General features: G+C 44.0%; 1 protein-coding gene across 11 annotated transcripts in view; it reads right to left on the bottom strand.

The window, feature by feature from the left end:
* Positions 1–4983: 4983 nt before the first annotated feature.
* Positions 4984–24235, bottom strand: part of LOC106644071 (PDZ and LIM domain protein Zasp) — a 49893-nt gene continuing 30641 nt past the window's right edge. For 2 of the 11 annotated variants that reach the window (XM_089593522.1, XM_089593526.1), the window contains exons 2-15: positions 22668–22819; positions 22385–22556; positions 21652–21788; positions 21267–21367; positions 20084–20294; positions 18120–18305; positions 17389–17500; positions 16420–16815; positions 14227–14359; positions 6877–10900; positions 5993–6179; positions 5728–5848; positions 5321–5436; positions 4984–5223 (exon numbers count right to left, since the gene is read on the bottom strand). In XM_089593522.1, the coding sequence (XP_089449648.1) occupies positions 5146–5223; positions 5321–5436; positions 5728–5848; positions 5993–6179; positions 6877–10900; positions 14227–14359; positions 16420–16815; positions 17389–17500; positions 18120–18305; positions 20084–20294; positions 21267–21367; positions 21652–21788; positions 22385–22556; positions 22668–22819 (6126 nt within the window). In that variant the 3' untranslated portion in view covers positions 4984–5145. Of the gene's footprint in view, positions 5224–5320; positions 5437–5727; positions 5849–5992; positions 6180–6876; positions 10901–13501; positions 13547–14226; positions 14360–16419; positions 16816–17388; positions 17501–18119; positions 18306–20083; positions 20295–20577; positions 20780–21266; positions 21368–21651; positions 21789–22384; positions 22557–22667; positions 22820–24235 lie in introns of those variants that run through there. The other 9 variants (XM_089593529.1, XM_089593530.1, XM_089593523.1 and 6 more) reach the window with 9 other exon arrangements.

Here is a 24235-nt window from a genome sequence, read left to right as displayed (position 1 = left end):
GGATGTGCTCGAGAGAAAAAAAAAAAAGTACCCACTTGCGTGCTGCGGGCAATAAAGAGTACAAAGAGTTTCTAGACTCTTTTTTTTTTTTTTTTTTTTTTTTTTTCAAACCTTTTCAATGACTGCGCGGATGCGTGTAATAATGGACGGTCAAGTTTTTTTTTTTTTTTTTTTGTTAATTAAGTTTATTTATCATTTGAGCATCTAAATTTTTAGTTTCAATAAACACGTGGCACTGAAAGTCTATTTCGTTGAAACCAAAGCCGATCCAAAGTTGGAGAAAGAAAACAGGGAGTGATATAATTTTGTAGTTGTCTGCAGTCGTGTGTACGTAAACGTATACATCCAACAATCAACTACGCAAGTAAAAGTACCAAAGTAAGTAAGTATTTCGATGTAATCGCTCCCGGCTATACTCTATAGGTTTAGAGTAGACTAAACGAGAAAGTACACGTGCACACGTACGCAGTGCCTATAAACATTAAAAGCAACGACTTGCGAGAGATTCTCGAGGTTACTCGTCGTATTTGGATCAACAACTTTTAGTTTTTAATGGTAAGCATATGGAGCTTTGCTAACAAACTTTTTCCTCGTCTCCCACTGCACATGGGATTTTTTAACAAATTTTTTTTTTTTTTTTTTCTATCATAATCTTTTTTTAACCACCTTTCCGCGTTGAGGGGGGTTGATCCGAAAAGTAACACCATTCCTCATCCTCCGACACTCAACTAATTATCCCCTGACAACTAATTTTTCCCACCAACTAAACCTACCTACCCCTGAGTTGTCCTGTGCTGTTTTAGAACAAAAAAAATCTCTCGTTGCCAAGATCTCTCGAACCCTATACAAGACGTACCTTGGTCAGCCGGGTTGCGACTATACATCAATAAAATATAACCACTTGCCAATGATACTTTTTACACATTTTTTTAATTACACGTAAACACATGTAGACGCAACCTGGAAGGAATTAGTTTACATAATATTATGGAGTACCTTCGTATGGTGTACTTGTTCAATGTACAGTAAACAAAAAAACACTTCACAAGCTTTGTACACTTTGGACACAAACCCGTCGAACAAAAAAAAAAGCCAATTATTCATCATCGGCCTCCCTTACCCCCCTAAACTCTGTTCTGTAATTATAAGTAATTTCACAAAAAAAGCTATAGGTATACATGAACAAACACGCGTCCATCCTATCGCATGGCAGCATGCAGTCCTTTCGGTACAAAAGCCCCTCGACGCTCTCCCTTTTCGTCGCCAGTACCGTCTTTTTCCTCCGTCAACCCTTTTATCTTTTTTTCCTTTTCATCCGGCTTCGAAAAAAAAAAAAAAAAAAAAAAAAAAAAAAGAAAAGAAAGAAAAACTCGACTCGCAGCAGCGGCACTATGCACGCGACTCGGTATCTCAATACCCACTGGCTGGCCCCGCACGCGATATCACCGCTCTTTTCTCTCCCCCCGAACAACTGCTCCCCTTACTCATATATGGGTTGTCATATCTATATACACTTGTACCCTATATAAACGACCACATATACATATATTGCACATGTAATACCTACTTGATACGATTTCATATATTTTTATATCTACCTGTTCCTACTTTGATATGCACTTCAACTGACTCCTTCGCGACTCGTCGAGAAGTAGTAAGGTATACATGTACACGTGTATAAATATGTATAACAACATTCGAGTGTACCTACGATGTTTGTTTCCGTGTTTGCAAATCGTCACCGTTCCCTCGATATGGTGCTTGGAAACTCTGACTGCACACGAGGCGCAATCTCATTCGCGGTATTTGGAAAAGTGCAGAACTGAAAATGATCGGTATCGATACAGGTATGATCGTTTCGCGCGTACGCGAGTGATGGATATATACATTGCGTGTGTGCGTGACATGCATGTACTTATGTGGTTCGGATCTAAATGCCCGATCTGCTTACACGGCGTTTATTATTATTATATTTTTGCTCGTTAAGGTGTGTAGGACGGGGTGGGTGAAATTTTATGGATTCGCACGTGTGTACGTACAAAGATCGGTATCGAGATCTACGTGCGATTCGCCGTTGACTATGTAAGGTTCACCCGAAGAATCCGCGCTCGGCTCCAACGGAGGACTGAACGCGTTTTGGAGGCCAAACCAAGCGGCTTTGGAGTCCCGATGGTGCATGCGCCCGTGCGGGTGGATTTTTCAGTGCGAGGGGGACATTTCAACGGGGGTATATACATAACATGTGACATTATTGCAGGGAACGAAAGAAAAAAGGAAGCAGAAACCGCCTCGTCCCTGAAAACTTTTGACGAGATGGGCGAGTTTTTGAACGGCAAAGGGAAGCGAGACCTCATAAGGTATCGTCCTTTTTCCTTTGGCGACAAGCCTATATAAATATGTACGGGACTCACTTCGCGACTACAGTTACTTTGGCAAATAACCTCGTGCAATTAGCTCGCGTGTATATTATATGCCCTACTTGACGGCATGGCTTAATAAATTGCGTGACTACGTGCTCGAGACCCACGTTTTTGGATGAGCAGAGGGGGAAAAAAAGACGCTGACAATAATGTCACCAAAAAAAAAAAAGTATTTACTTTCGGCGCCCCTTTGGAATTTTCGTACTATTTTTAGCTGGACGAATTTGTGTAGGAAAAAACAAAAAAAAAAACAAAAAAAAAACCCTTTGGCGTGGGGTAACATTCGTACGTACAAATTAATCGAACCCGACTCGTCGTGAAGCAAGCGTGCAAACACCAGTTGTACGTATAACGCGTGCATAGACGTATCACTTCCGATACCCCCTTGAACGCCACTCGAACAAAAGTTGCAAGTGAATCGCGTGAAATCAACCCCCAAGTCAAACCGCACTTGGTAAGCGCTTTTCAAACTTACATCCCTGAATGTATATATGTATATACACACCCTAATAGGTACACGTACACAAAAAGCCAAATATATCCGCGAAGTTATTTTTTCTTGCGCGCCTATATGCATACCGTATACGTCACCGAATCCTCATGCGGAAGTCGTTCTTGGATTTTTTTTTTTTTTTTTTTTTCATCACACGGCACTAGACGGACAACGAAACTGACAGAACTCTCGCGTGACGGGAGCACACGTGGGGTTGTTTGCTCGACGTGATAATGACAAATCGATTCGATGGTATATACGATATACTAGCACACATGTATGTGCATATACGTAGGCTTATAATAATCACATGGCATGTGGGCGATGATGTACACGTTGTATCTGGTATGTTTTCTCCGAGTGATTTGTGCGGTTGGTGCGTGTTTCGATTTTTATGTCTTTATCGTCACGTTTTCGTATTCCGGGGCGGAGTACATCGATCTGGATAATATGTATTGTGTGAAACAGCTATTTTGGACAATTACTCGGGGAGTGGAAAAGGAGTTGACAAACTTTTTGGACGTTTCAAACGTTCCAACCGGTTAATATATAGGGTTCAGAGGACCAGGAAAATCGGGTAAATAGCGGAAACACAGGTTTGTTGTAATTAACTTTATTTTAAGCAACACATAACACGGATGCGTACAGGCTTCGTTTCGTTGCCTTACACAGCTATATGGTATATGATAAATATATGTATACATGTATAATAAATTTTGTCTTCGAAAAATCGCGATTCTGTTAAAAATTTTTTCACAAACTTGCCAAAAAAATACATCAATTGAGCGACTTGACGATCCGATGTGATGTCTTTGAAATATTTTTAAAAAACACCACCTTCATCGTTCACTGTTTTCATCGATGTCAATTTTCATTGGTCAATAAAGTAGCTTAAAATCGAAGCATCCATTAATATATAATATATGTAATACGTTACAGCAAAAAACCAGTTTTCGCATGAATTTTTAAATTAATATTTCCAGCACAAAGTAGACTTCGTTAAAAATCTCTCATCACGCGCTCACATTCTCACGTCGTAATGAGTTACTGATTACAATGTTCTTGTTTATTTATTTATTTATACATACATGGTTTTTTTTTTTCATTTTTATTTTTTATCAAACTCGCGCATTCGTTCATTCAAATATGCATTTACCCAAGCCAATGAGAAAAAAAGAAAAACAAAAAAAAATTAATTTATTTTTCCCCGACACCTCTTTTTAAAGTCGTTCACTATATATATGTATAATATGTCAATTGACCTTCGTTTTGTATATTTTATACTGGCAAACAAACAACAGCGCGAGCGAGAGGGAGGGGCCTTAATTTATCCTCGCTCACCCTTGACTCTCGTGCGTCCAATGTATGACCGCGCAAGCTCTCTGGCCCCGATTTTTCGAGCTCGCTAAAAATTATTCGGCGATGGCACGTGTTTCATACACGAGAGGTAATAATAATAATAATAATAATAATAACAATACACGCGCTCTTTATCAATATTTCGAAGAGAGGGAGAAAAAAAAGTATCCTCATAATTACCGAGTGGTAAAAAAGCTTGGGCTATTGTCTTTTTTAGATTTTCTCTCTTGCTGAGCAAAATTGCTCTTGTTATAACATGTATGGAGTTAAAAATTTAGCTTAAAATTGAGTAATCACTCTCGCGCTTGCGGTTAGTAAAAATTTTCAACTCGACCTCGTCGGACGTTCTCTCTCTCTTTTTTTTTTTGTTTTTTTGTTTTTGCAAAACACGCGCTTCTACAAAGGTCAAATTATTAATGAAAAAATTTTTTTCATCGTCAATACAATTTTTAGTTTAAATAAACCCATCCTGACATGTTTCACTTTGTTTCCATCGATCGATCGAAGAGAAAGGGCGAACCAACGAAAGCAAATAGCAAAAAGAAGGGGGGGGGGGGAAAGAAGCGCTCGAGAGAACGACGAACGGGTCGAGAATCGAGAAAGTTTTTTAATCGCGTCGGAGGGGTCGTTGTGCACATACACATGCATATATATCGACTGATGCGTCGTCATTCGCGAGTTTTACCCAACATTATTTGCCTTTGTCCCTTATCTACAAGTACTTTCAAGCTTTACAGGAATACAAATATATATATATATATGTATATTATGGTTGTTGGATTAAAAACTACGATGCTCTCTTTCCTCCTCGTGCGATCATCGATTCGCACGTGTACACTTGCTTCGGATTGTCGGCGTGTCAACTACAATTGTCTAGCGCGCGTGGTTTTTGCAGTACGGACGTCCGCCCTTTGCGTAAAAGCTCTGTCCTTCGAGGTTCTTTTTGCACATCTGTAACAAGGAGCCGCGTCTTTATATGACACAAAAGTGCTCATCGATCGAGGGAAAAAAAAAAAAAAAAAAAATAAGAAATGGAATAAATAATTACCGTGCAGTTGAAACATTGGCTGTGGTAGTTGTTGTTGAGCGCCTCTACCCAGCGGTCTCCCGCCTCTACTGGGAAGCCGCAGGAGAAGCACTTTGTCGTGAACAGGTCATTCCAGTCTGTGAAAAAAAAAAAAAGGAAAATTTTACACCTTGATAATACGTGGTCATTTGAAGATTCATCGACATCATCGCAAGTACGGATAGAGGAAATAGCTGCTCGGTGATGTTTTACATATGCGTGGATGGAATGATCGGTATGGGTGATGTTTTGCGAGCGATGTGTATAGCTGAATCGTTAAATCGTATTATCAAGCAAGAAGAAAATTTGTGTTTGTAGCATCTTAGGGTAAGCTGAGTGTCGAGTTTAATCGAATTTAATCGAATCAGCTACGTAGTAAAAAATGAAACCTTTTTCGCAATATGGTAGTCCATCTTCGAGGAAGAATGGACTGTTGCCGAAACGCTTGCAGCAGTGAGCGCAGTTGAAACATTCAGGATGAAATTGCTTTCCGATGGCGTTCAGACAATCCTAAAATCACGTCGACATTGTTACAACATCTATTACCTACGTGCTTTATTATTAATCCACATTTCACGTTTAAATGTGCGATCGACACACATACAATGATTAAAATGATCTGCGCATAAGTGGATAAATTAATGAGGTACGCACTCCTTTGATTTTGTTATTGCACTTGTTACACGATGGGGCAATGAATCGTTCGAAACAAAATTCGCAGTACAGCTGTCCCTTTTCCTCGACGAAGCCGATGTCTTGCAGAGTACGCCGGCATTGCATGGACGAGCAGACAAAGTGCTCGGGGCACCAGATCTGACCAAGTGCCGATATGAATGGACCCCTGCTTGCAAACGTTCACGGTATATTACTTTTATACGTATAATAATTAACGATAATGTTGTGCGACGACAACACAGTTGTTGCCTTATTATATAAATGATTAATAAACGTATGGAAAATCAAGACAAACCTCGTGATTTCGACGTTACATTGACAACAAACGGGTTTTAGTGGATCATCCAGCTTGTATTCGTTATTTTCTCCGTTAACTGCGCAAACTAGGCAAACACATGCAACGATTCAACTGTTATTTGCAATCTCCACACAAAAAGGCACAAACGTGTAACATCATTAAAATTATTATTATCAAAGATACATTGAGCAAATCATGTCTTCGCTGGTAAAGCTGAATAAACAGTGTAAAATCATTATTAGAAAAACACAATTATTATTGGATGACTTCTTGGTGAAGAAGTTTGTTGCCGTGACGGTTGTTCGTCCACCAAAAAACAAAAAAAAACAAACTGGTCCAAGCTGAATAAATTAACGGTTAAAGTCGTGCTGCTGAAAAGAAATCGGAATCGCAAAATCTGAAAACAAAAGGGTTTCGAAGCGTGCGGCCATCAACTAATCAACCACAAGAACAGCGCAGCCAAAAAAAAAAAAAAAAAAAAAGAAAGAAAAAGGTGTAACGCAGCAGCACACGTGGTAACCAACAAGCTCTCGTTCGCCTTCGCGAGCGTCATCATTGGTAGTACCTGACTTGGGAGTTGCAGGCCGCGCATAGCGGGACGCGCAGTCCGGATCCAGCCTGGTTGAGGATGCCCCTGCCGCGGTTGGGGGCGCTGCTGCCGGCGAAGACGCCTCCACGGCCACCGGTGCCGTTGCCGAAGCCACCTGCACCTAGATCCGGGTGGGATGACAAATTTGGTGGGTCTACTGAACTCTGGGTCTTAGTCGTCAGGCATGAGCGGGTGGTCTGGGATTGACACAAGGTGGAGGAGTTGTTTGCGGTGGTGGTGGTGGTGGTTGTCTCGCGGCGGAATCTGTTTTGGTTGCACTTGAAGTGCGAGTCGGTACGGCAAGGCGGCGGTGGCGGTGGCGGAGTGCTGGCCTGCTGGGGCTTGTAAAGCTGCACGGTGGGTGTGGTCGATTTAGCCGGGATGGGCGATTTGGTGGTCTCGCGCTTGCAAAGCGTAAGCGTGGTTATCTGGTTGCAGAGGTTAGTGCGAGGTTGCTGCTGGGGAGGCTTGTGTATCGGCTGGAAGCCGCAGTCGCGGCCCTGGGAGGTCGAGGTAAACTTGGTGGTGGTGGTGGTGCGCGTCGATTCTTCGGGGGGAGCTAGGGGACAGCCCGAGCAGTCGGGTGTCTCGCAAGGCAGGGGTATCTGGGGGAAGGGCAGCTTGGCCCGAGCCGCGCCCAGGCACTTCTTCTGTATTTTGCACACCGGCTGGGGACACTGGACCGAACGTACCCCGGGGATCGACGTGCATTTCGTGGTGATGGTCCGCGTGGTCTCGACGTTGCCGAGGCTGGTCGTGCAGCCACCCGAGCTCGAGCCACAGTAGCACGATGGCTTGTCGCAGATGCCACCCGACTGGGCCGGACACGGGGACACGTTGACCCCAGAGCGGTCGGGGGTCGGGGTCACGCAGACCCCGGATGAGCCAATACCGTCGCACGGCACAACGACCACACCGGACTTGCACACGGTGTCGCTGTGGGCTCTCACAGGCAAAACATGAACCCCGGTCATTGGACACGGCTTGGGCTTTGGCGGTGGTACCTCGTGGCAGATCCTACGGACCTCAGGTTTATTGTTGTTCATGGGAGCGAAGACGCGCACCCCGGTCTTTTGGATGCGGTCCATGACGTCGTTCTGCTGTACCGGACAGGGCAGACAGGGTGGACTAGCGCTGTTACGGGAGATGTAGCAGGTCACCTCGACCGACGGTTCCTCCGCCGCGGGAGCGGGTACTGGTGGCTCGTCGTACTCCTTGAGCCTGTGCTCCATTTTCTTGACGTGGTGGCTGCCGTCGCACTCCTCGGTCACGGTGTCGTCGTGCTCCTGGAAGTGGGCGTGCCTCGAGGCACCCTGTCCCACCCAAGAGACCGTCTTTCTGGTTATGGTGTCTTTGGTCTTGTGTCCCTGCGGAGTGTCCTCCTCGAAATGGTAGCAGTGCGTCTCGGTCTTGTCGTCGTCGTCGTCGTCGTTGTCCTTGATCCTTGGGGCCTGGGCTCGGCAGGTGGGCGTGGGTGATCTGGCAGCCGGGTATTCCTGCGAGCACACCGGGGCTTGCTCCTCGCACACCAGGTACTTCTGGTACGAGGGTATGGCGTCTGGCTTCTTGAGGCCGGAGCAGGCGGAGAGCCTGCCGCTCGTACCGCAGCTTGGGGTCTGGGATCTGTCGCGACTGGTGGATCGACACGAGGGCGAAACCGATCGGTTGCGGAACTTAAAGTCCGGAGGTGGGGTGGGCAGCGGTCGCGGGCCCTCGGGCCGTTTGGGTGGATCCTTGGGCTTGTTGCGGAAGAGGAGCTCGCAGGGTTTGGCGTAGCCCTCGTAGGTGGTCATCATCTCGGGTGTCTGCGAGCGACACTTGCAGTAGGGCGGCACGGGCTTGACTTCGCGGCCCAGAGGGGAGTAGGGTCGGTCCGAGGCGACGGTAAGGGCCTCCACGAACGGGGATACCGCGCGCTCAGGCACCTTAGGTTGGCAGCACTTTGAACAAATGGTGGTCTTCTCGTAGGTGACTTCACGGTGGAAGACCTCTCTGGCGGGCTCCTTGCTGAGCGCGAGGGGCTCGTAGCGCCGATCCGGGGCTGTCGTCAGAGCCTTGCACATCTCGGACCTGTACTCCTTCGGAGACGAGTTCTCCAATGGCGTGAGTGGACAGACTTCACCGCTCTCCATCTGCTTGACGAACTGCACGTGCTTTTTGGTGGTGCAAGTTTGCTGTTGGTTCTGTTGCTGCTGCTGGTGCTGAGCGAATCTTGAGCAGAGACGGCGCTCCTGGAGACTCGGCTGGCGCTTCATCGGGGCTTGCTGCTCGCGCAAGCTCTTGTGAACTTCGACCTGTTCGCGCAAGCTTCTGCGGCGCTGTTCCTCGTAGTTGTCCCGCTTGACGCAGGTCTCCTCGCGGATCTCCCGCGTCTGGCTCCTGCAAGCCGGCGGTGCCGCGGGCTTGTCGGCCTCGACCTCGACCTTGATGATTCTCTCGCGAGACGGTGGACGCGGCAGGGTCACGCTCGTCTCGTACTGGGTGTCGCAGCTCGTGTTGCTGCTGCTACTGCTGCTGCTGGTGGTGGCGCACGCGCAGGAGGCCCCCTCGAGCTTCACGTCGATTACGCGCTCGCGAGGGGATCGGTACTCCTCCTTGATGGTTTCCCTAGTCTCCTTGGTGTAGCAGACCTTCTGCTCCTCCTGCTGCTGCTGCTGCTGTCTCTGCCTCTTCTCCTCTTCCTCCCGGCGTTTTCTCTCCTCCTCCTGTTGCTGCTGCCTGCGTCGCCTCTCTTCTTCCTCTTCCCGGCGCTTCCTCTCCTCCTCCTCGCGAGCCCGCCTATTCTCCTCCTCCTCGCGCCTGCGATCTTCTTCCTCCTGTTTGCGCGCCTCTTCGAGCATCTTTTGGGTCTCCAACGCCTTTGTCAGCGACTCGGAGCTTTCGGTGTACTGCTGTCTCTCCGAGAAGCCTTCCACCTCCCTGTCCACGGTCGACGACCTCTGCGTGTATTCGATCTGCTCCTGACCCTGACCCCCAAAGGGTGGGCCCATCTCTCGGTCCGGCGACACGAGCTCCATCGTCTTTTCGTAGGTCGTTGTCTTCTTGATGTGCAGATTGCCCTTGTCCTCCTCCTCGGTTTCCGTGTAATAGTCGTGCTCGGCGTCCACCCCCTTGGGACACACAGCGACGTCCGGCGGTACTAGTTTCGACAGGTCGACCCGCTCCTCTTGGACAGGCTGGGGCTCCGGCTCCGGCTCCGACTCGGACTCGCACACGAATTTGCACTTCTGGGAGCTCGTGCGCTGGTGCCGGTGCACACTGCCCTCGGTCTTGCAGACGTCCTCCTCCCGGTGCTCGTGCTCCTCGTGGTGGCGATGCCCGGCAGGTGGCGCCTGCTGGCAAACCCGCTCGCGCTGGCAGACCTCCTTCTGGCAGAACTTGCGACAGACGTTCTCGGGCTCGGGCTGGTACGAGGACTCGAAGAGGTTTGTACCGGAGGTTACGGTCGCGGTCCACGGCTGGGGACACGGCTGGCTAATCCTCGTCGGGGTCAGGGATCTTCGGACGGTGTCGACGGAACTAGCGCGCGAGGAGGAGGACCGTTCGCAACGCGTCTGGTTCACTATCTCGAGGCACTTGTACGCCGGGCCCAGGCAGCTGTACTGATCGGACATGTTGCTGCTGTCCTGCTGGAGTTGTATGAACTGGTTCGACGACTTGACCGCTTGGGAGTTGTGGCGACGCCTGATGACCGACTCGACGGTGGCCCGGCGCTCGCGACTGACGCGGCACGCGCGCTTGTCCTGTTGGATCGTGGGGTTGGGATCTATGTAGATGGGACTGGCGGTCGGATAGGTTATGTCCTCGATGCGCCTGACGGGGGGCCACTGGGGCTTAGCGCGCGGCGTCGGCGGCTTCTCGCCGGCTCGGACCGGCCGGCAGACCTCTTGCACGAACTCGTACGTGCAGCACTCCTGTTGCTGCTGGTACGAGCACGCGCTCGGCTCGCGACGCTGTTGTCTTTGCTCGCAGCTCTCTTCCCGGTATAACGTGGAGCTTTCTGTCTTGGCGCGACCCACCGGGGGTGGAGTTTTCGGGTAAGGACAGACATTTGTGAGGAGTGCATTGTCGTAGGCAGTGGTTGGCACAGGTGGTTTTTTTTTTTTTTGTTAGAGGGTGGGGTGTGGGTTGTAGGCGCACAGTTCGAGATGAGGTGAGTGTCGAGTTAATTTTTGTATGAGTCACACGCAGTTTTTTTTGTTTTTTTCGACACACATGGAGACAAAGCGGTTAGGGGGAGCAGTGGGCAGTTAGATCGAGTTAGAAAGAAAGAAAAAAGAAAATTCAGGTGAGTAGAAGCGCGTTAAAGGTTTTCGTTGCTAATAGCCGCTCGATCTTTCGATCCTGGATGTAAGCAAATTAGTGCAAAAGCGCTTATGTAGGTGCATTAAAAATGGCGCGTGACAAAGCAAATATAAAAGCGACATCGATCGAGCGACTGCAAGCAAGGTTTTAGGATTTGCTAGCTCAAGAGATAACGCATTAACACATTTTACTTTTTTAATCAACGGGTTTAATGGCGCTATCAGTATCATTATTAATATATATTATTATTATTATTAATATTAAATATAATTGTAAATAATATTATCATCATCGCTATCATTTATATTTTATACAGGTAACAGAACATTTTCATCAAATTTTCGATTTGTTAATAACAAAAAAAATAAGTATTCAGATAAAAGTGCTCTGTTTTTAGTTGTAAAGATTAAATTAAAAAGTATATGTAAAATAATGTAGTATAGCAGTTTTCTTGGATCATCAAAAACACTCGCATCAATCACACTAGAAAGAATTATATTATATGCAACCTCTATGGTATAATCAGTTTGATCAGTCGTGTTTGTCTGATTATTATTATTATTATTATTGCTATGATTATTGATATTAAAAAAATAATCAAAAACAGTGTTGTGAGAGAAAAAACTCTGATGGCAAAAGTAAGAAATAAAAAAGCAACTACAAAAACCACTCGTCAGGAATTACTTATAATAAGAGCTACGAGAAGCGAAGAAGCATTAAGTGTAATGTACAAGTACCGTGGATGCGTGAAGAAACTAAAACAACAACCAAAATTCGCACGATTTTACGTTTTTATTGTAGGTACACCTGTGAGAGAGAATATATACATGTGTATATACATACATCACATCTTAAACCGACCACAAAAAAAAAAAAAAGATAAAATAATCACAAGTGTAAATTATGAGTATTATTAAAAACAGATTAAAAATAAGTTAATGTTATTTGTTGAACAACTTTCTCGTACTCCGATGTTTTTGCGAAACACTGATTAGACAAATCGTAAATCAGGCGAGAGTCCAAAATCAACAAGTATGAATATTAATCAATATTATTACTATCATTTATTAAATTGCTTTTTTTTTTTTTTTTTTTTTTCTTTTTTTTAATTTTCAATCAAAAGTGAAGTGCGTTAATTGTACATGTTGAGAGCTGCCACGTTCACGCGATGAGGGAAAAAGGTCGGGGTTTTGTGTTGAATGATGTGGCTGCTGAAAAGAGAAAGAACAACAATCATGACAATCGGCAATAATCTCAACAACATGGATTTGATTGTAATAATAATCGGCATCGTCGGCCAAGCTTTTTCAAACAGAAACATACACATAGATATACGTGATGTAGATAGAGAGAAAAAAAAACATTCACGATCGACCCACCGGATGAGAAATATGCATTATACAGTTGTTATTTCAGAGCTTAGTGGCTTGGCGAAAAGTGGTTGCATCAATAACAAAAGGCACACAGAAGAAATCGGCAAACCGAGAGAGCTACGTCTAGCGAAATTGCAAGAGTCGTCGAGAGAAATGATTTAATCGGGAGCTAAAGAAAAGAATATCATAATATAGCTGTGCACTCTGTGTATATATACTGTACCTCGAGTGGGAGTCGAGACAATCGTGGTTGGCAGCTCTCAAAACGACAGCGCGACGCGTCAACCACTACTTTTCGATGAGCCGATTTTACTCGACGACGACGACGCGGTTGTATCGTTTTCTCGGAAAGACATGTAGGACGGACGCGATTGGAATTCTTACGCGGAAATCGTTTTTCCAACGGTAGGTAGCGTGTATTATATTGCGCGTGGTCATTAGAGATAAACGTGCGATTCGCAGGGAAATCGATTGATCACTAACCATACAAAGCCAAAATTGTGCGATTTGAAAAAAAAAAATCGTTAAACTTTTACACAGATACGCGTCATCGATTAAAATCCCTGCATGAAGTATTCAGCTGCGGTCAAGGTCAGTGGGCGGTTAAAGAAAAAATTACCGAGAGAGGAAAAAGTTGAATAAGAATCGGTCGGTTTATCTCGACGTTTTGTTGGCGGTAGAGAAACAGAGTGTGCAAGTATAGGGGAAAAAAAGCTCACGGGGGAGGGTATAGCCAAGTGTATTTTAATGAGAACTGAGGGGAGAAAAAACAGTGTATAGAATAGAGCGATGATGAGTATAGCTTCGGGCCATTTGTGTTACGTGATTATTGTATTAAATGCGCGCGAGCCGCGATGTATCATATATGTATATGGTAGATAAAAATCGTCATCTGCTTCATGAAAATAACATGTCGAGCGTACCTTTGAAGGGAGAACTTTTCGGCTTTGGCAGAGTTGAGAAACGACCTATATTTGTGCAAGAATCGAATTCAAGGTTAGACTCAGCACTGCGGGCGAAGGCAAATCGTTATCGAGTTTGCCGACCTCGATCGTTTCGAGAATGATTGGACTGTCTTATATTTTTGCAAATCTTTCTCACTCAAAATACGCAGTCCTCATCAGAGTATTGTGTTTTTTTTTTTTTTTTTTTTTTTTTTTTTTTTTATTCCATACCGATCTATTTACACTGTGTATAATTACGAATAGTTGCGTTTCGTATATAAAATCGTCAATCATATAACTAGTAATCACCTGTAGGTGACCGTGGGAATAAACTGTATTTCGATGCACGTTAAGGTGTAGTCAAAGGTGAAATTTCAATAGATTATTATATAACAAAATTAATAAGAGGCGCACAGGCGAAACCTCTAAAAAAAGAAGCGCTCGAGCGCGGCGCCAATAACATTCGATCCCTGCAACTACAGGTACATAACATATAATGTGCATCAAAATAAAATTCATTACCCACCAAGTGTGCTCTAATTATGTACTGCGAGTAGCGTATGCTTGTAGTGATACTTGGTAGTTATAATTATATTACATATTTATAAGTATATGTTACACATTACGTACAACAATGTAATTAAGAGAGTTTTATTTATTTTTTTTTTAAAATAATATACATATAGGGGTGTAAAAGAACTCACCAGTTAAGGACTGACTCTGAGCGCGTGGGAGAGTGCTGCTTCCGTGGTTGATGACGGGCGATGACGTGTAGCTCTGGTTCGCGATGCTGGAGCCGAGGAAGGGCTTCGGACCGCTCAAGTTGTTCGATGTAGCCTGTTTTTTTTTTTTTTTTTTTTTTTTTTCCCCACCCAAACACATGGATCACCATTAGTTACACTTGCAATACGAGACTTTGAAGGTATATCTATTGAATTCATGAATCTTTGAAAAACGCAACAATGATAACGTAATAATAATGGAAATAAACTGAAAATTGAATCGTGAATTTTTTACGAACGAAAAAAAAAAAAGAAAGAAAGTAATAAAATTGCGATTATAACGTTAGATGTAAGGTAGAAACAGGGAAAAAAAGGGGGGAGGAAAACATAGTAATCAGTACTTTACTAACAGTGAACATAATGGCGATGATAATGTGGCGCTCTGAGAACTACGCGTAACTTCATCTAAAACTACGGCTAAAAGTTTGAAAAAATGTACTTTCAAAGATGAAAAAAAAAAAAAAAAAGAAAGGATGAAAAGAAAAAGACACTGCAAGAGAAAATTACAGCGAGCGTGCACCAAACTAGGCGAGGAGAGTTTTGGGGGCGGGGGGTGGGTGTAAAGAAGAAGAGACGAGCGTCTTCGGGCGAGTCGTTACCTGAACTGACCGAAAAGTGGGCCGATCGAAGGGCGAGCTGCCAAAGCGACTGGGCTGCAAAAGAAACCAAACGCACGGGGTCGTTATATCGAGAGAGGGGAAGAGACAATGCCGATATGACAGCTCGAGGAGGGGGTGGTTCGTTCGTTGTAGGATGCGCGGATCGCCTCGCAGGCGTAAGACGATGGCTTTCACAATCGCGACTTTTTATACCGGGCTCTTCTCACTTCGAGCGAGTGGGTAGGGGGAGGGGGGGTGTCGATGAGTGGGTGTTATTGGTCAATAGGTATCGAAAGTGAGAGAGAGGAGGGGGAAGACATTTTTACGACGCGGCTTCAATGAAAGACGGTTTCGTTCATGAACAGGAAGAGGAAGCGCGTACGCGCGCGACCTTTTTTCTATGTATAGATAGGTTTTTTTTTTTTTTTTTTTTTTTTTTTTTTTATAATAATTGCACCACACATCAAAGTGTACAATTGAAATTTTCACAGTTTATGAAATGCAAAGGGGTAGTTTGAAGTTTTGAATGAAAAAAAAAAAAAAAAAAAAAAATCATACTCATTATTGTGTCCATAACTTTAATATGTTTAAAACGCAGGGAATGTCCGCTACTTTTTGTTAGTTTTGGGCAAAATTGTAGTATGAATTTTTAGATACTTAAAAAAAAGTGTTTGTTTCCAATTAAAGTACTTTATTGTAACTGAAATTTTTTTTTTTATTCATTCAAGTAATAATGCATAAGTACATTTTTTGCAGGAGAAAATTGATCAAGCACTGTGTTGTTATCTAAAAAAAAAAGAAGAAAAAGTACCCTTGCCCAAGTTTGCCTGTAAACTTTCACGTAAATGATATTTTTAAAACGTCATGTGCCATTATGGTCATCCTATGGGGGCGAACTATTTCCACCACAAATCAAACAAGTTTTGGGGCTTCGTTTACAATCGAAAATTGCACGATTCACCCCCACATATGATTCCACAAACGCGTATCGGAGTCCTTTCGCGGATCAACGGTAAGAGTTGAAATTCAATTCCCATTTAAAACAAATGTCGGGTCGTACTCGACTGATATACAGTGTCATGTATAACGTCGAGTCGCGAGAAGTAAAGGAATAAAACGACACAGCCGCGTGATAAGAATATAATCCACCTGAACCTACACCAAGAGGAAGTTTCACGTAACTCTCGTGCTAACGCACGCGCCAAGTGGCATCGACATGTATAGCGCCCCACTATCGGTCACCTTATCTTTGCACTGATTGATGAAAGTACACCTTGGGTATATTATTATATAGAAGTAAGTATCAAAAGAAAAAATAGGAAAAACGATCAAACGAAAAAGTAACACACATAGAGCACAAAACAAAAGGACAATCTGGAAAAAACCAAAAGCAAAAGCTAGAGAAGAAAAATTTGGGCGCAAAACAGTGCAAGATCCTCGTAACTCCGGCCCTCGTCCGTATGTAGGTACACTATATACAGTATATTATACTCGGATCAGGAACGTTTCATATCACCTGAAAGCTCTTGGGTACGCCGTTCGACCAGCGCTTCTGCTTCTGCTGCTCGAAAGCTAAACAGCGCATTTCGGTCGTAAGCTCGTGCAACTTGTTGTCCATGATAATGTTGTTGTTAGAGTAGTAGTTGTTAATGGAGTTTCGGTTATGATCTAGCTCGGGCGAGTAGCGTTTGTCGTGGTGCAGGTAAGCGTCGAAGCCGCTCGGCTCGATGCTCAAGGTGCTCGTGTACGTTTTCAACTCGTTCGGGCTGCAGCTGCTCGAGTCCGGCCGATCGCTGTTTACGCTGTTCAAGCTCCCGCTCATGCTCCTACTGCCGATCATGCCGCTGTTGTACGCGTTTCTGTACTCGCACGCGCGGGTTTCGGGACTGTAGGCTCGGGTCAGCCCGTATTTCTGCAAAAGCGATTAGTCGAGGCCACAAAACAAAACACGCACAACGACAAACATTTTGTTAAACCAAACGATTACTCGGACACTGGTTTTTTTTTCTTTTCTTTTTTTGTTTATTCAAGTCTCCACATTGAGAGGAAGTTAAAAGTTTTCTTCTTCTTCTTTTTTTAAATGGTGTTTCGATTAGTCGTTAAAGACAATAACTCGGTGATGGTGACGTTAGTTTTTTTTTTTGTAAGGGTATTGTTTAGTTTGAACTTTTAGTTGACGTTAACTGTCGCATTGAGCAAGAAGAGAAAAACTTCATTCCTCCCTCTCAGAGCTGATGTATCGAAGATCCCAAAATTATTGTTCAAACAAAACTGCACGACTATCAAAACCAATATAAAAAATTGTTATCGATGAAGAAATAAGCTGTCCTTTAAAAAAAAAAGCGTTTCTGTATACATATAAAAACGACAAATCATTTGTCTGCAACAGCGAGTCGAAGTTTTGCCAAAGCAACTGCAATGTTTGTAAGTACATTATAGCGATAAAACCCAAAAATATATAGGGAGCCAAGCGGAAGAAACTTACCGAGAACGGCTGAGGTGACGAGCTCCCGTGATTGCTGAGCGACGGGGAGAGCGGCCCGGTGTTCGACAGCGCCGCGGAAATCGTGCTGGCCGGGGTCTTTTGTCCACTGAAACTGAAACATTTTTGCTTTTACAATCGTGAGACTTTGCCTCTTGTACCTATAAGCTCATTCATCGCGTGCGTGGATCACGCTTCAAATAGTTTTTTTTTTTTACTCGAAATCACGCATAAATCGGTATTGAAACGTAATAACTGTATACTTGAAAAAAAAAAAAAAGATATGATATATACGTAAAGGTTTCTGTAAAATAAGAAAATAAGCAGAAATAGGTATAGGCACGGTTGCCTTATCCTATTATATAATAGTTCATATTCCTGGAGGCCACCGGGAAAAGCTCTAGATCGACTTGCGGTTTATATACACGAAAAATCAACACTTGACGGATACAAAAGTTGGCACCATGTCTCTGCAGTCACACAGTGAAAGCAAAGTGACAATCAAACGATATGGCACCGGAGACAGAATGATCGGTGTTTTTTTTTTTTTTTTTAAATATTTTCAAAAACGGTACAGTACACTCCGACAACTACACTTTAACAGCGGCAGGTATCGTTATCAGAGACAGTTTGAGTAAGTTATTTGTGTGCATAATAGTGATTTCTCAAAGTATATTGTGTGGAGCAATCGAAGCAATCAACGATCGAGAGTGGGTGTATAAATATATACGTACGGTCCAACAGCCGGTGGTACGGCGGGTGCCGCCTGATTTTGCCGAGCCACCATTTTAGCGTGGATGTCGCAGTACAGCTTGTTGTTGATGTTGTAGTAGCCGACGTTTTTCAACGAGGTCCCGCAGGTCGCGCACTTGAAGCACTCGACGTGCAGGTTCTTCTCCTTTATTCGCACGAACACGCCGCTGGAAATGCGGGGGCACACGTCAATCGACACTTCAAATGGGTTATACATACTATTGGGTTAGTAAGTGCACGATTTTCGGACGGATGAAATTAAATCGTTCCTCGTTACACCCACGACGACTGATTTCATCCGCTAAAAATTTACACTATTGGCGTTATGGTTGATCCGGACACGTGACTTTTTACATCGAATTTCATTTTTATCTTTCATTGCGCGTTTAAATGGCCATTAATCAAAGTCGACGTAACAAAAGTCACTTTCGTACACACATGTAAGTATAGCAGCGAACAACGTCTTGTCCCTTACATCGAGTTCAAACGCATTTTTGTGCAAGTACAACATCGATTAAAATGCAACAACAATCTGGGATGTGATTTAAAGGGTTGCGCGTGAATTGCAAAGAAGCAGAGTACTTTTGTTGATTGGGGAAGCGACAAAAAAAAATCACTAGTCAGAGAAAAACAAAAAAAGTCTACGGAAAGCGGTGCCACGATGATTCATAAACTTAAATTTGCTGTTAGCGTAAAAAAGTGCTGGTGGATTAATAAATGGATTTAAAAAATATGAAAAATCGGCAATGAGTAACCTCGATTGGCAGAGGGTCGATTAAGATTCAATTAAAAAAAACTTCCGATTGCTCTTTGGTGAAGAAAAATAAATCGTCAACATAAGCAGAGAAAAATGTAAAGACAGCTCGGTGAGCACCTAAAGGAAAAAAGCACGTTGAATGTAATAATAACAGGTAGGTAAGTAAAAAAAAAAAAAAAAAGCTTGATGGGTAAGTACTCTATCGTATCGAGTCATGAATCAGCAGCAACAACGAAGCTGCGGTTGCTTTGTAAACTCTGCGAGAGAGTGCATGTAGTGCAATTGAAAAAAAAAAAAAAAAAAAAAAAAAGAATTATAACAAGAGAAAATAATAAATACTACTGTGGCAAGAAGGAAGCAACAAACAACAACAGGACGGCCTTGCGTCGCTGCATCGTTTGATGATTGATATCGGCAAAAGGGGAGAGGGGAAAAGTCTGAAAGATATATACGTATACGCACTTCATACATGCACATGTATACTATAGGTTGGCGGCCTTGCGAGAGCCGGAAAACAGGTGAGCTGGCCAAGATGTATAGGTATACTTGTATACATTACAACGTGTCCGTACGCATATTGTAATTTTTACCGATAGGTAGTATGTAACAAAAAGCACAGACTTTACCGTGACTATACATATATATGCATTTGCCCATTCAGTCAACCTTACAAGGCCCTTACGGATACAAGAAGTAGTACAGAGCTTGCACGTAAAAGTGATTGGTTATACATTTTAACGTGATGCAAGCATAATTTTCTTTCAATATGATGATCATTTCAATTGCGTGCACGTTTTTTAGTGAGCATCGATGATGATGATTATACGTCTACAAAGCAAATAGTGATGATCTACTGCAATTGGACATAATATATATATACGTGACGTAAAAAGCTGTGATACGTTGATGAATCGACATTATTGTTAAAAAGTGAAAAAAAAAAAAAAAAAAAAAAAAAAAAAAAAGAAAAGATGTCACATCGCCAGGAGGAAATAAAATAAAGAAAGTGACGTATCGATATTTTTGCAGAATGACACAATTATGTACGTGGGTGCAAAACGACAAAAGCACAAAAATCAGCAACAACCGTATGATAATTTGGGGAGTGGAGACGGGCACGGGTGGAAGAAGAAAAAAAAAAAAAAAAAAAAAAAAAAAAAAAAAAAAAAATCGCATCAACGTGATTACAAAATCGGAGTGTCGCAGTTGTTGCAGATGACCAGACCCTCCCGAGCGGGCGTCGTGGGTTTGACGTCGGCCGTGGCAAGACCCGCTTGTTTTTGGGGAAACGCCGGGGGATGGCCCAATTCGGCGCTCAAGGGCGTCGGTGACCTCGGCGAGGTCGGCCTACCACCGACCATGTGGCTCGCCGACGAATAGAACTCCGTCCGCGCTGGAACTACCGTGACGATGAATATATTATGACACCACGTGCGTATTTCATTGTTTATTCATTGCGAAATTAACGCTGACGCGTGAGATGTGTCATGTAGATGTGCGTGTAAATGCGTGTATGTATGTTATTTAAACGATAAAAGAAGGGGCGAGTGGGGGGCAAGGGGGTTATTGGGATCGATGAGCTAAGGGACGTTGTTCGGCTGCGCGAGAGAAAAAACTCCAAGGATTGCTTTCCCCGGCAACTCGGCGGACACCTGGAAAATGAACCGTCAAACGGAACTTACACGATGAGCCTCTCGCACTCGGCGCAGATGTTCTGTCCAGGTATGAGATTGGCTTGGTGACCGTTGCTCGACTGGTGCTGCTGTTGTTGCTGGTGCTGTTGTTGCTGCTGTTGCATCCTGGTCTCGGGCGTCTGGACCGAACGCAAGCCCGTGAGAGCCGGCGACGTTGGCGTCACTTTTCCGCTGTGCTGGGCTGGCTCCGCTGCACGGTTTTTGTTAATTGCGGTGCCGATTTTTTTTTTTTTTGTTTTTTTTTTTTTCTTCATAGCGTTAGTTGTTTTTTTTTTTTTTTTTTTTTTTTTTTTATCGTGAAAGAGATTGTGGGCGTGTTTAGAGTATACGTGTGCTATTGTGCTATGTTCGATGACAAGAAAATTGGACTGTTTCGTCGGGTTGAAGGGTACGGTATGCGGTACATATGTATATGTACGTAAAGAATATTTTCTCGCTCTCGTTTTTACCACCCGTGGGCTTGTTTTCTATAGGTTGAAATCAGATATTGTTCGCGAGATTCAGCGCGAAAGGCTTTCCCATACGGAAAAAATATACAACGTGTGGATCGACATCCATGCAATCAATTCCACGTGTACCGTACCCTTGAATCTCGACCTTACGACGATACCTTTGGTAGAAGGATAATTTTTTTTTTTTTACTATCAATGTAGTGGCAACTTGTCCAGTTTACTAACCGGGTTCGGGTGTTTTCGGCTCTTTGTCCGCCTCCTGGACCATCTTGAAGACCTCGCTGTTCTGGGCATTGTAGTTCTTCTCATTTTTCTTGAAGTTCACCCTAAACGCCAAAAATGAAACATCACCTTATTATTCCATCATGCAAGTATGTGCATTGTATGTATAATGTTTACGCGGGAAGTGAATCTTTGCGAATTCCTACCGACTAATCGGATGGATGAAAGTCCTTAGATGCAATGAAAAATCAAAAATAATCATACCCAGTTACCCTTTATAAAAAGCCGCCGATCGAATTTCATTTCACCGAGTCCCCTCCGTACACGTACAAGCCCAAAGGGTGCAAAGAGGAAGGGGGGGGGGATATAGGGTTCGTGCGTATCTTACCCCAAAACGCCTCCAGCCAGCACCTCAGCTTGAGCCGATAAAGTTTCGGCGATCGTTTCCTCGCTGTAGATGCCCACGGGGCTGTTGTACTGCTTGCTAACGATCGACTTGACCGTACCGTCGCTCGTCCCGTTCAGCTGCAACGTGCGTATCACACATATAGCGTTAATGGTTGGGGAAAAAAAAAAAAAAAAATGCATATACAAGCACTCGTACGCGGACTATCCATATACGATTGATGGCAAACAACAATATAACGAGTACTGTTATCGCCGATGACCAAACTCAATCACCTTAGCTTTTCCCTCTTAAAGGTGTTATGTATATAAATATATATATATATAAAATTGCTCGAGGCCCGTGTACGAGAGTGCTTGCGTTATTACACGTGTTATTTTGCGAGAAAGAGTAAAAATGATAGCCATATACATACTTAGCTGCGAGCGTGCCTCTGTTTGCGTCATGCGGAAAAGTACATGATTATGTGTGTACATGAGGGCGTGTGGGTCTGTATATGTATATGTTACGGTATTTGTAGAAGCGTAAGTTAAAGTAAAAGTATATGTTAGAGTAAGAACCAAAGCCACCAAGAGATTGCACAAAGAACATACATATATTATACTATGTATAGATGTAACAAAGTATATGCGCGTGTTTTGTACGTGAGTGGTGTCAATTTGTTTTTTTTGTTTTTTGTTTTTTTTTCTGGAGTTTCATTTGCAAAATGACTTACGAATGGCTTGGGGCTGAGGTTGTGCCCGCTACCGATATGACGGATGTCTTGTTGCTTGTGGGCCAGTGAGGTTTTCGTGACCGGGGATATTTTACTTACTGGCTGGCTCGGCTGGGGCGACGGGATCGACGCTGTCACCGGCGACACGCTCGGCCTCCACGTGCTGGCTCCCCTGCAATCACACGTTTTGTTTTTTACATTGAGCAAAAAAAAAAGGGGGTGGGGCTTCCTCCGTATGGGTGAATTTACGAGGTATGCAATAACGTGACAATGGTTTAGTTACCTCTGCACGGTGATCTCGAAGTTGTTGCCGGCCCGTAGGATCACGTCCTGGGCATCCTTGTGCCTCAGGTTGAACATGTCGGTACTGTTGACCCGGATGACCGCGTCCCCAGCCCGCAGACCCGCAGCTTCGGCCGGCGAGCCGTTGTTCACCTACACACGGGCAAATGAAAATTTAGCCATCATCTACGTGCACTCGTTCGGTCGCGAGGCCGACTCGCGTTACTTTGGCCGCCGCGGAAGCTCGTGAGTTAGCCATAAGGACGCGCAACAATCGTGGCGTCGTTTCGGTCGTATTCATTTATGACCAACCCGCTTACGACGTCATCGAGGGGACATCTCTTTTTTTCTCTTTCCGTTACCGCGTGATCGAGCAATGTACACCCTATACCGATACCATTGCGATTGCAGAGATCGTATAGATTTCATCTTTCCCACCAAGTAAGATTATTTCAATGTCATTTAAAGTTGCATATCCATGCTTGATTGTACATCGGGTGGGTGTATAATCGGGCATCACGTGTAAGTGGACTTTTGCATCGTTAAAATCCGCGAGCCCCTATTTTATAGAACAACAGCACCATCAGCACGGCAGCCGTATATATATATATTATCGGAAACAGCCGACTGCTCTACTTTCGTTTCTTCCTCCCTGGAATAAGTGCTCCGCACGCGTATAAATATAGTTTATTATCCGATCTTTGCGCGAGTTCCTTCGACGCGTTGTTTACAAAAGGTGTCGACGCTGCTGCTGGATGGAGGGAGGGGGGTATGCACAAGGATAGCCCAAATATATTTTCGGCGGATCCGATCGGCCGATGATCACCGCCTTCGGGCCTATTATATGTGTGCGTATGTGTGGTGCACCTAATGAGAGTTTGGTGTCTCGATCCCCGACGACGACGGTGGCGACGAAAATCTCGACGGTTATTTTTACAACGAATCAACCGCTGTATATACGCTGCCGCTGAATCTCGGTATACGTGCGCGTTTAAATGCTACATTTTGCCCTTACCTTTCTTAGATTACGTAAAAAATTTCTCTATATCTTAATAAATATTATATATAGTACCTGTACGTTTTTTCATGGAAAAGAATAAACATAGCCGTCGTACAAACTCTCGGGGCGTTGGTTCATTTTCAAAAAGCATCCCCGAGTGTAAATACGACCAGTTTTGCGATCTTAAATCTTTCGGTGCGCCCGTTATATATATTACATCCAAGTGCCGCATCAAGCCGAGCTGACGATAGCTATATTATATTACTCTCTCTCATTCTCAAACAACCGAGTCATCCTCTGAGACGGTGTCGATGGACGGCATCTCTTCTCAAAACTATTTATACGTGGACCATCCATCATTATTATTATTATTATTATTATTATTAGTACGAATACCGTATGCACATTTCATCTTTTTTTTTTTTTTTTTCATTTTCGCTAAATCAATCAAATTAGAGCTGTCGTATCCCCGGTTATTTTTTTTTTTTCCTCATGTATGTAGGTTGCGTACACATGGGTATACCGTATCCCCCGTTGGCCGAATAATTGATGAGTCACGGCCCAATAGC

Source organism: Copidosoma floridanum, unplaced genomic scaffold, assembly GCF_036245765.1.
Source record: "Copidosoma floridanum isolate Cflo_tuat_1 unplaced genomic scaffold, Cflo_Japanese_pri ptg000019l, whole genome shotgun sequence".
In the NCBI taxonomy this organism is placed as follows: domain Eukaryota; kingdom Metazoa; phylum Arthropoda; class Insecta; order Hymenoptera; family Encyrtidae; genus Copidosoma; species Copidosoma floridanum.
This window is presented reverse-complemented; position numbering and strand designations above follow the sequence as displayed.